Consider the following 12252-nt stretch of genomic DNA (forward strand, 5'->3'; position numbering starts at 1 on the left):
TACTCGGGTGGCTCTTCGCGCCTCCATGGCCGTGCATCTTTTAGTCCGCTAGGTTGATCAGAGCTAGCGCGGGTGCGTCTTCTCCAGCTGTATGTTGCACCTCCAGCCGATGGATGCTGCTGACCCCTACCCAAGTGCCGCAGCCTCAAAGCCTTTGGAAAGAGGGTCAGTAGCTCTTCGGGTAAGAAGTCTTGACGTGGAAGTTGCTCCCTCATGATAGGGAGAGAGAATCGTTCCAGTATCACTGGCGAGGCGGCCTCCCCCGCGTCCCTTTCCTGGACTCCAGGGCAGCTTTGTTCTCTAGTTACAAACTCCTCTCCAGTGACTCACGCCGTTCTCAGGGCTGCGTCACTGTCGAGTGCGGCTGCTCTTGGCCTTCCTGCCCCTGACATTTTCAAGGTCTCCTTTTCAGAGCCTGTTCTTGCTGAATCCCCTGCCACTCCCGCAGGAACCCCAGGCCAGGACTGCTGCCTAGCAACTGGGAGAAGTGAAGGGTGACTCAGACCCACGTCACTTCCTTAGGAACCAGAAGAACAGCAAGTAGCGCAGGCAGATTTTGCTGGCTCTCTGAGATGCTCTGTAGTTCCGAGCTTGCGTGGGTGCATCAGGGACCGTTCGCCGAGGGTTAGCAGAGTCCAAGGGCCTGCAGATGCCTTTTAAAAATGTTTGTCCAGCTAAGAGTTGGTTATTGGGCAGAAATGCTTCCTTTGCTCATTCCTGGACAGCTCAGACTGCTGCTCAGATGAATGGTGATGGGCCTGGGATAAGAACCTAACTAGAATAGCGCTCTCAGGTGGTCATTAAACAGGGATTGGAATGTAGCCTGATGCTGCAGCAGCAGCATTTCAATAGAGAGCCTGGGTCTGTCTCTCTGGAAATCATTGTCCCCTGGCCCAACAACATGATGTGCAGCTGCTGCTCTCGGCGGGTTTCAAAGCACTTTACAAAAGCGGGGAAGTGTCCTTGCCTCCGTTCAGAGGGGGGCGGGTTTGTTACAGCACATGGAAATGGGCAACTCTACCCGACTCAGCATATGTCCTCTTTACGTTTGGCCCAGTAAGGGAGGGTGAGGAAGGCTACCCAGGGAAGAGATGATGGTTACTGCGGGAAGATCCCGAGTTCCTCAGACTAGGCATGTGCAGGTCTTGATGGTTCTGCAGAGGGTTTTTTTGTTGCATTGATTTAAACAGGGAACAAGAGGGTGAAAACAGTAACTTCACTTGTGGAGGGCAATGTGGAACACACAGTCCATGCTGCTCCTCTCCCTTATTTATATTAATGCAACAAGTGAACCCTTCACCTGCACATGCCTAGCAAGGATCTGTGAACTTCTTTTCCTGGGAGTGGCATGTTCTACTTGCTATCTTGTCTCCCAGTCCCGTGTTCAGTCCAGCCAGCCTTGATGTCTCTCGGAAGAATGCTTTGCAGCCTTGGCTCCATGGTGGGAAGGAGGGAGGCAGCAGTGATCTGAGATCCCAGTACTGACATGTGGACCAGCATCGTGGATCCATGGCTGTTGGTTGTTGGAAGTGGTTCCTTTTGGATATAGGTTCTCTGTACACTCCTTCTATCCCTGAGCTCCAGGAGTGGGGGATGGTGCTCTGACCAAGGGGACTTGGTCATGGGCATCCCTACTAAAGCAGCATGACAAGCCAGGCGTGTCCTTCCCCCTCTCCCTTTTCATTGTAATGGCTCACCACGGCCCATCTGCTTTGTCACTGCAGGTTGTGGGCAGCATGGATGCCCACCCGAGCCGTTACTGTGCCACGGTACGAGTCCAGCGCCCTCGGCAGGAGATCATTGAGGACCTGTCCTACATGGTGAGGGAGCTGCTCATCCAGTTCTACAAGTCCACCCGCTTCAAACCCACCAGGATCATCTTCTACCGGGACGGGGTTCCAGAGGGGCAGCTCCCGCAGGTAAGGAACCCGTCAGCGGGGCTGCTTGCGCTGCAGTTAAGCTGGGGTGCCTTGCACGTGCTCCCCTGTGGATTTGCTGGTGCTCACTCAGAGGAGGAGCTCCAGACGTGCCTCATTCAGAGTTCACAGCCCAGGGTTAGTTTTTTGTTACGTGCACAATATTCTTTTTGTCTGTGTGGAAGGGCAGAGCGAATGCACTGGCTAGAGCTGGGCAAGGTCTGCCTGGGCACCTCTGCCAGCTCTCCACAATCGTAACTGGAGTAGCCTCTGACGCTTGGCGTGCTGGACATCTGTCAGTCTCTGCTCAGACACAGAGCGGCGGGATTGTTTTGCAGAGCAGAACAGACAGGCTGGGATGAAGTCATTGTATTGGCTTTGGCCTGTCACCGGAGGCTAGATTTGAACTTGGGTCTCTAGAAGTGAAGAGCTCGAGTGCGTGGCTGCTGTCACCTACTCTGCATAGAGAAGTGCCCAGAGACTGATAGTGCCTCCTTGTTTTTCAGTGTCCGCAGCGCACACTCCTCCTTGAGGAGTCACAGCTGCCAGAAGGGCAGGGATCAGTGCCTCTCTCACCTCTCCCCACCCCCAAATCTTGTCTAAAGCAGCATTTCTCCCACTTTTTGCTACCACGGTCCAGCTTGCTGCGTCCCTAACCTGTGTCAGGGAGATCTCGGGGACTGGTGCTGGCCCAAAGACCAGCCATTGAGAAACACTGGTCTAAAGGCAACAAATCTCACTGAATGCACTGGGGATCTGAGGCAGCCTCCTGCGTTTGCGGGCAGAGCTGCTGAAGAGGGAGCTCTGGTTTCCCTGCTATGGTTGCTGAATTACACTGGAAAGAAGTCTAGAGAAGTAGTTTGAAAAAATGAGACTTGCAGTTGTCTAGTTGCCAACAGTCCTAGTTACATGTTTGCTGACAAGAGGAGGGGAAATGATCCCAACATATGAGCTGGGACTTTTTAACCTCTGTCCTTGTGCATGAGATCTATGCACTGAGCTCCTTACTTGTTTCAGTGCCGTTGGCTGTAAGGGCAGCATGGTGCTAAGCTTGGGTTAGAGAAGGCTGGTGCCGGGGAGGCTGGGCTGATCATCTACAGTAAAGGAGCTGCCCCTTGGCAAACTAGCTGCTGTCTTGCCGGCACTGCCACGTAAAGGGGCGGGGGTCCCTGTGTTGGCTCTGCCCAAACAGTGGAGGGGGAAGAGCTGTGTGTTCTCACTCATTCTATACATGGTCTCCTCTAGATTCTTCATTATGAGCTGCTGGCAATCCGAGACGCCTGCATCAAACTGGAGAAGGATTATCAGCCTGGCATCACATACATAGTTGTCCAGAAACGGCACCACACCCGCCTCTTCTGTGCGGATAAGAACGAAAGGGTGAGGATGGCGAGGCTGGGGGTGAGGAGGTAGTCTTGGGGGTGGGGAATGATTGATTAGTCGCCAGCCCTGTTGAAGGGAACCGGCCTAACCTTCCGTGGAAAGCGTAGCATTAACCAGCGGAGCAGTCCTCACAGGAGATCCTGCAACCCTAACCCTGGCTCCAGTGGCAAAGCCTTTTGTGCTGGCTTGAGAGGCCGGGCACAGTTCACTTGCATTCCGTGTTCCCCGGAGGTGAGTCTCTAGGGATGCTATTTAAAAAGCAAGTGTCAGATTGAAAATATTTTTCCGCATTTCATCACTTGAGGGGTTAAAATCGCTCCGAGGGTTAAGATGGAGGGACTGTGAAAACATGTTTGATCCCTGCTGTTCTCAGTGTGCAAGCAGCAAGATGCAAAAAGCTGGACTCCTCCGTTTCTCTTCCTGGCTCTCGTTCCCTGGTGCTGGCTGCAGTGATGGGGTTCTGAACAATGCGGGGGGAGGGGGGGGTTCAGAGGGAAGAGGTTAATTTAAACAAATCAGGGTAACCCTCCTATTGCTAGTAGGGTTCCTAAGTGAAACCTACATTTGGAGCCAAACCTAAGCTGGCAGTGGGCCCGTCAGAGGGAAGATATGGGAAAGGGAGGCTTTTGTTGCCCTTGGCATAGGAAGGAGTGTGGGTGCATGACAGAGGCGCCTGGGGATGGGGCGATTGAAGCTCTCTGCGGAGCCCCTAGAATTTTTGGCCACTGGAAGTCCATTTCTGCAGTAGGAAAGTGCAAACACTGGGGCACTTCTTCCCCCTCTGCTTCCATCTCGTCACCCCTTGCACTGTCCTCCGGTGTGCAGAGAGCACTAGCAAGCCTGCCACCCTCACTGCTCCCTGTGCAGAGGGCCTGACTTCCTCCCATTTCCCACCTGTCAGCGGCTCTGCAGAGCCCTGTTCTGTAACTGGGCGATGGGCGAGTGCCAAGGGCCCCTACGGGGTGGAGCTGCTATGGCAGAAACCTGCCGTTGCGGACTTGTGGAGAGCAATGGTTCCCGGCTCTCGCTGAGATGAGTGGTCACACTGGGAACCTGCCAGGCATGAAGCTGTTTAACTTTGCGCATAGGGCTCAGGGGAGTATAAATCTGACAGACCTGGAGGGGGCGGGGTGTATGGGACAGACCCAGGGCTGTGCCGCCGCAGGTAACCAGAGGATACAGTGCTTGGGTCTTGGTTCAATCTCTGCAGATTGGCAAGAGCGGGAACATCCCGGCTGGAACAACTGTGGATACGAACATCACCCACCCGTTTGAGTTTGACTTCTACCTGTGCAGTCATGCAGGCATTCAGGTACCGCGTCCCAAGCCCGAGCGAGGCAACACCATCCGGGGCTTCCTTCTCTCAGGGCCTGAGAGGTTGTTTGCTGGCTGCCCAGCACCCTTAGCAGATCAGCTACAGTCTCCTTGCCTTGTCTAGTCCTCCTCATTAAAGATCCCAACCTCCCTTTCCCCAGCAATGGCCATTAACGCTAGGGTCCTGGCCAGATTCCAGTGGGGAGAAATCTGTTGGTCTCTGCCCCTGTGGCTTCAACTGGATGCAGTGTGTGTGTGTGTGGGGGGGGGGTGTTCTGTTCTCTCCCCAGTTGCTGAGCAGGGTTGCTGTGGGATATTTCTGCAGAGGGGAGAAGGTCCTTGCCCATCTCAGGGGAGACTTGCTTCATATTTCTGTCCATAGAGGCTACCTGTCCTGGGCAGCAAAGGGTACTCGGTTCTTAACTGCTCAGCTTGTCGATCTTGGCCTTTGGGATTTCAGTTTATCCACGGGGGCAGAATACTGTGTAGCGGCTGGTTTGCAGTAACCTGCAGCTTCTAGTTCTCCTCTTCCTAGGATGTCCTGGGAAACAGTCAGCCCAAAGTGCCAGCCCCGCTGAAAACGCCTCCGCTGGGTTTCTGTGCTTCCCAGGCTCACTGGGTTCTCTGGCTCTGAATTCCCGCTGATGCTCCTAATTGTCAGGGGGGACCTGGACACCAGTCCTTGCCTGGACTCTGGGCAGGGAAAGCGCCGTTCCAGCAGCTGCCGAGGCAGAGGGAGTCTGCTCTGCAGCTGTTTTTAAGGGGCCATGAATAGTCTGATGTTGCGTTGGCAGCTGAGAGCGCTACAGGCGGCAGTAACTCCGCCGGTGCATACAGCTGCTTCCACAGGGGAGGCTTTTTGGCTTCCTTTCTCTCGCTCCGAGGACAGGAGGCTTCTGGCTACTGAGGAGCTGGGGGAGTCACTGGCCCAACACACGAGGCTACAGCTGCCATTGCGAAGGGTCAGGAGTTTATTCCAGCCTGGGCACCACGGCAATGACTTGCCACAGATGCACTGGCTCTGGGGGGGAGGGGATGGGCTGGCCAGCTGCAGTCAGTGCTTCGCGTTGAGCTTCGTTCACCCAGCGATCGCCAAGCACTTCACTGCCTCTCAAGACCTCGACTCTCCGGCCCATGAGTAGGGAAGCAGATATTGCAGATGAGGCTGAACTTAAGCCGCAGAGGGTGAACTGCCTTGTTCCAGACCCTGGCGGTCTCGGGGATAGAACACAGGCGCCCCGACTCTTGGCTTGATCCAGCGCCTAGACTGCGTCGCGTTCTCGTCTGTGTGTAATCTTGCTAAAGAAGCTCTGCCAGGCCTGTAAAGAGAGCGCTGATACGGGGGCATCTGTTTCCCCAGCTGGTTTGTCAGCTCTGCAGCCTGTTCCCATGCAAAAAGCCTCTTTCAGTGCAGCCCTTGGATCTGTCTCTCCTGCTCAGACTGTTGGCCAGGTTCCCAGGTAGATCAGGTGGGTGGGAGGGCCCGTGTACTTCCTTTCAGCCGCCCACCTCTGGCTCTGATCACGAGACGCGCTCAGACGGTATCACCAACTCCTCCTCCCTCCTCCTTCCCAGGGTACGAGCAGACCTTCCCATTACTACGTCCTCTGGGACGACAACCGGTTTACAGCAGATGAGCTGCAGATCCTTACGTACCAGCTCTGCCACACCTACGTGCGCTGCACCCGCTCCGTCTCCATCCCAGCACCAGCATATTATGCCAGATTGGTGGCATTCAGGGCGCGTTATCACCTAGTGGACAAAGAGCATGACAGGTGAGTGGTGCCGTTGCACAGAGACGCTCACGGGCTGTATGGCACCACCTTAGCCGTCAGATGGCCTCTAGAGGACCCCTCCAGGGTAGGCAGTGTGGGGAGGGGCCGGAGAAGAGGGCAGCGGTCATACGTTCAGGCCCGCACTAGGACAGGCAGCTTGCTGGTCTTTGGGTCTCGGCACGTGTAGACTGGGGCGGTACTGGTTTTGCTCTGCAGCAGACCTAGGGGGCACAGAGCTCTCAGCCCCAGGACAGGGGATGCTAAAATGGCTTTAAGTCTTCCTTTGCGCCATGCTGATCCTCAGCTGCTCTGAGGGAGGGAGTGGCTGCCAGCCGAATCTAGACAGCCCTGTCAGAGTTACATCAGCCTTCCTGCTCTGCCCTGGGGGCTTCCGTGCTGCATGCGGTGGGCCCGCCCCTTGACACACCCTACAAAGGGGCTTGTTGAGGGGGTTCTCAGAAGACAGGTACCTGTGCTAGGGGAATCCCTCCACCAGCTGGAGCCAGAACTTTTAGCTCCTTCACCGCTTTGGCCCTTCTACCCAGTGTAAATGGGCTGAAGAGCACGTTCCTGGGCCCTGACCCCAGGGACAGAGTCCAGCCCTTTCCACTGTGGGATAGGAAATCTCTAGTTCTCCTGCATGGCGATGCATGACTGGGGATCCAGGACTCTCTAAACTATTGATACGCAGCTGGTGAGCTGTGACCAACGCTTGACGCTGATCTTAGCCGCCTGAGTTACCTTGTGCTCCCCAGCCCACCGCTCGCTATAGCTGCCGACTCTGGTCACTTACTGACACTCTGAGCCCTCTAGGACAAGGAGGGCTTTCTCTTCCTTAGGGGCCTATAGCACCTAGCACACTGGGCCCTGATCCTTGACGGGCTCTCGACGCTCCCACAGTGCACACGCTAAATGATCCAATTGTGTGTTTTGCCCTTTCAGCGGAGAGGGCAGCCATATATCTGGACAGAGCAACGGCAGAGACCCGCAGGCGCTGGCAAAGGCTGTGCAGGTTCATCAGGACACTTTACGTACCATGTACTTTGCTTGAAAGCCTAACTTTTCTTACCTCACTCAAGAAAGCTTTCAGATTTGTAGGAGCCATACAAAAAAGGAAGCATTGAGACACCTTGTTTGTTCCAATGAGAATCACTCCAGGGCAGGCAGCGTCGCTTGAGGCAGGAGACCAACACCATGTGCAGAAGGAGAGAGACCAGACACCTTCGTAGTACGGGAAGAGACTGATTATTTTTCTGGTTTTGCAAATCTTCACCTGACCAAACCAATGAAGGTGTTTAAAGAAGGGATAAAACGGAAAGAAGCAGGTTTTCATTTTAAAATGCAATACACTATCGACTTCCGACTGCAAAACAAAGGAATTGGTCCTCCATTGCCAAACAGATGCTGGTTGGTATTTTGGGGGTGGGGTGGGGGGATTTTTAGAGCCTTAAACAGAAGACTAGATTTATAAACTAATATTTTAGGATACAAGATGCTTTAATGGGTTAAGGAAAGAAACTAGTTTATAGAAAAATTCTAACACTAACATTTCCCCCCATGTAATGTAAGGCACCCTAGCACTTAGCTCAGAACTGATGAAATCTGTCTTCCTTATGTTAAAAGCTAGTTAGCTGCTGCCATTTGAAGCAACAGTCACAGACTTTTCCTTGGGTGAGTGCCTTACTACGATGCTGCAAAATTTCAACGTTTTTATCTTGTAAGGAAAAAAATATAGGAATCTTGTCTTGGTGGTGGTCCAGATTTCCATCCGAAGGAGTTGATTTTATATTCATAAAGTTACAGTTGGTGTTAGATCACAACCTCACAATGGTTAAACTCCATTGAAAGACGTGCACTTTCATATAGGACAAGTTGAATAGCTGCTGACCCGTTTTTGTTCCCAGTGTACTACTTTGTTATTTAAAACTACATTTCTGACAAATGGGGGCATTCATCCCATGAGGACAGAAATCTCCAGATTAGTATTTTTTTCTGAATTTCTATAATGCTGGACACATCGGGATTTTTTTTACTAAGCATTATTTTTATATGATACGAAGTCTGTTGCCAAAATTCACAAGTCATTAACATTGTCAGAGTTTACATCACTGCACTTCCTGAGACTTTGTATGTTCATGCCAGAGATTTATAGAATTTCCTGTCCAATGAGTGTATTACTAACTGCAGTCCATGCAGTTTTGGGGTATTCCTTTGGAGTGTTCTAGTGTATCTCCCATGTGTCAAGTAAATCCATTACGTCTTTATGGGCTGTCTGCTTTCTAAATTACTACCTGTCTGACTCCAGCATGTTCAAACTGTCGTGGTAGTTTCCGCTGCTAGGTATTGCTGCTCTTTGTACCACAGATGTTACTGGTTTCATGCACGGGGATTTTAAAGTCTGAAATGCTGCCAGATTGTTCATCATTCTGAAGAATGAAATGAAATTTACTGTCACTGGGAATTTCCTACTGATTTGTGTCCTAATAAGAAAAAAGCGTGGTTCCCCCCTCCCCCCAACAGTAACACGCTGACAGTATTTTAAACTCATTTTGCTGTATGGAATTACCCTTCTGCATGGAAAGCTGCGGTAGCTACTCATTAATTACAGTAAATGGGCAGGTTATCCCAGTCTAATATTTAAGCATGCACCACAAATTTTCTTCAGGAGAAGGAACGCTTTGTCCATCCAGTTACTGGACTGACAAGGGGAGCAGCTCTTAGGATTTTACTGCCAAAGCGAACCAGTTTTAAAAGCCTAGCAAACACTGTACTCTAGCAATATCCATTACTAGAAACACATTTTGTTTCATACCTTCTGATATTTAAACTTGCCTTGCTAGTAGTCCATAAAATCAATTTAGATCATGTTGACCATCACGCTCTATTCTAAATACAATAAATTATTTGTAACCCCCACCCTTCCAATTGGGCACCATGTTGGTTAAGAATTAAAAGATCAGTCTGCTATGCAAACTAACTCTTGAGCCCACCAGTGCCACATTGTGTGAAGAACCTAAATCTAGAACAGTTGTACTTTTCAAGACTACAGTGTTTGGATCATAGTCTCCTTTCCACCTTGTATTGAACTCCACTGCTGTACATCTGCATGGGGCAGAGGCAGGAGGTGTTCATGGTTGGTCGAATACCCAACTCTCTGGGGGGGGTTAGAGAGTAGGGAATGCATCAACACTAAGTGAGAAGCCTACATTCCTTTATAGAAGTGCCTGCATAGTGACACAAACTCAGCACCTCTCGACTCCATTCCCAGAACTCCACTTGGTATTAATTGAAAGGATGATCCCAGAGGGGATAAACCCACCCAATCTTGTAGTAGTACGTTCCTAATTAAGGATAAAAATTGGGTTTCAGTTTAGGTCACACATAGTTGTGTGTCTTTCCACATGTTCTCCACATCTGTGCTTAGGTTGAGGTTCTCTTTGAAACTCAGTTCATTCACCAGCATTACAAGTGAACGTACCTTGCTGCTGTTGTAAGATGAAAGGTTTTTGGTTTCTAGTTTTATTTTTTGTGAATGTTTTAGTTGGGTCTGGAATGCTGAAATGTCTTTTAGGAGCTGTGGCATAGCACATGCCATTTTTAACCATTTGAATCCGAGTGTGTGGGCATTTACAGAAATAGCCTGTTGCTCTGTAGCATTTTTTAACTAAGACTTGAAATGTAAAATGGACCTTAAGATTTGCACTCATTTGTAAGGTGGCTGTTCATCGAGAACTGTGAATGAAGACACACCGATGTAGGACCTGGTTTTAACAACACAAAAGCTTCATAGCTCTTGAAGTGCTCCACTGAAAACTTTGCAGATCATGTTCTGCCCTTATCTCACCCCATGCACGTTGGATTTTAAACCAATAAAAAAATGAAATCCGTTTTGTAGTTGCTGTGCTCTCTGAACCATGTTTCCATTTCCAAGACGTTTCAATGGGTTAGGTTTACCCGCATGTTATGTATATTGGATTATGCACTGTACCTTTAACATGGCTTCAGTATTCTGTATTTCTACCCTTTTGTTGTCTGAAGTATAAAGAAGTAACTGCATGTTGAGGTGCTGTGTGTTTTACTGCCCCGGGCAGATAGGTGTTAACCCATATACATATCACAATTTATAGTTAGGTACAAATCCCATGTAAGCCACTCAAACAGCTCCTGTGACTTTCTGAATATGCACACGTCCCTTGTACAACTGGAAACATTGCCAAGTGCTTGCAGTTCTGTGGGAGACAGAATAACTTCAATTTAACTGTCAGCCGTTTAATGAGCTTGTTTACATTATGCTTATATCTGAACAACTAGGGGTGTCTGAGGGCAGAACATACCTCAAAAGAACTTGGAGGAGGACAGAGAGGGTGTTCTGATATTTGCAAGACTGAGATGCTCTGATACTTAGTATTGAAAAGCTTGAACCTTTATAAGCTCAAGTGTTGAACACTGCAAAAATGAAATGTTTTCTTTTTGGAAAATTAGTGCAAACAGAAGAATGGGTTGATTCTTTTTGGGAGGGGAAGCGAGACAGCAGAACAGCAATAAAAAAGTGAAATACATATCTTGCGCTTGTGATTTGCACTTCAAAATATTTGTGAAAGAAAACTGTTGGGGACTCCAGTGCTTTTGTGTTCAATTTCTAACCCCTTTTGTACCTCCTTATTCAAGCAATTGTTGAACTGTACATAGATGTTCACAAGACACTCAATTTGCTTTGTTTTTTTCTTTTCCTTGTGTTTGTGTGTTTACTTTAGATTGAACTTTGTATGGTCCATTTGTTAAATAGATATGAACAGTTGATGTACAGTACTTATTAAAAAACAAGCAGCAGCACAACTTATTTTGTAAAGAAAATAATGGCTTATATTTTAAAGGTTGAATATCAATTTTTGTATGAGGGGAATTAAGATTGGTAAAGAGTAATGATATCCTTGGATTAGGCCAAAAGAAAATACATAACCACCTCTTTATTAAAAAAATGAATTAAAGAGTTCCAGAACACTGTATTTATATTTTGCTTTATTGCTTCTGTGGATTTTTTGCCTTGGTTCTGATTTATGCTTGCAATTTTAACTTTGCAATCCCCAGTGTCTGATTCTGTAACTGTTGGCAGAAGACCTAATAAATAAAAGCAATGTTATGTTGGGGTGGCACTTCTGAGTGAAATCCAGGGAGAACCCCCTGGGGAAAACCACATCTACAAAGTGGTAAAAGCATAATCGAGAAGGGCTCAGGTACAAACAAAACTACTTAGCTGTACTTAGATTGCATCCAATACTCCAGGGGTCCCCAGTCTCCTTGGTTTCCAGCCTGTTTTTAATTTCATGAGAGGGAAAACAATGCCAATAGTTCTCTTAAAATTTCCTAACTAATTAACTAATCCAAGTTTATTAATAAAAAGTGTCCTCTCTCTGTGTGAATGCTGACTCCAGTTGGACTTGAACTCCTAGTTTATTAGACATCAAACAGCAGTGTACATCACTGGAAAGGTAACTTGTTCCAGAATTATTTGGCTTGTGATCCCAATATCACTTGATGTTAATGGTTTCCAGACAGGTAACATACAGGCAAATACATGTTCTGTAGATTTTTATGACTTTAATTACAAAACCCAAGTTGGGAAAGCTATAATATTTAAATATTAAGTTGGCTCAGGAATTCCCTTCCATGTGTGTAATTTACATCTTCCCACAGGATTTTTTTTTTTTATTTCTTGTAAGTTCCAGAACAGTACAGTTTGTAAAGTGTACAGTGAAACCTCATTATCTAGCCAGATAGAACAGGGCCATAGATCTTCCTTGGGCAAACAAAGTTTTGGTAGAGGGGAGACCTCCAATTTAAGTATGCAGCTAAGACAGAAATTA

The 12252-nt window shown here is 48.7% G+C and overlaps 1 protein-coding gene across 2 annotated transcripts in view; it reads left to right on the forward strand.

Moving 5' to 3' along the window:
* Nucleotides 1–11389, forward strand: part of LOC101946412 (protein argonaute-1) — a 46242-nt gene extending 34853 nt beyond the window's left edge. For both annotated transcript variants that reach the window (XM_008167118.4, XM_065576838.1), the window contains exons 15-19: nucleotides 1725–1919; nucleotides 3162–3296; nucleotides 4510–4611; nucleotides 6189–6388; nucleotides 7331–11389. In XM_008167118.4, the coding sequence (XP_008165340.1) occupies nucleotides 1725–1919; nucleotides 3162–3296; nucleotides 4510–4611; nucleotides 6189–6388; nucleotides 7331–7439 (741 nt within the window). In that variant the 3' untranslated portion in view covers nucleotides 7440–11389. The remainder of the gene's footprint in view (nucleotides 1–1724; nucleotides 1920–3161; nucleotides 3297–4509; nucleotides 4612–6188; nucleotides 6389–7330) is intronic.
* Nucleotides 11390–12252: the final 863 nt, after the last annotated feature.

This window comes from Chrysemys picta, chromosome 23 (assembly GCF_011386835.1).
Source record: "Chrysemys picta bellii isolate R12L10 chromosome 23, ASM1138683v2, whole genome shotgun sequence".
In the NCBI taxonomy this organism is placed as follows: Eukaryota; Metazoa; Chordata; order Testudines; family Emydidae; genus Chrysemys; species Chrysemys picta.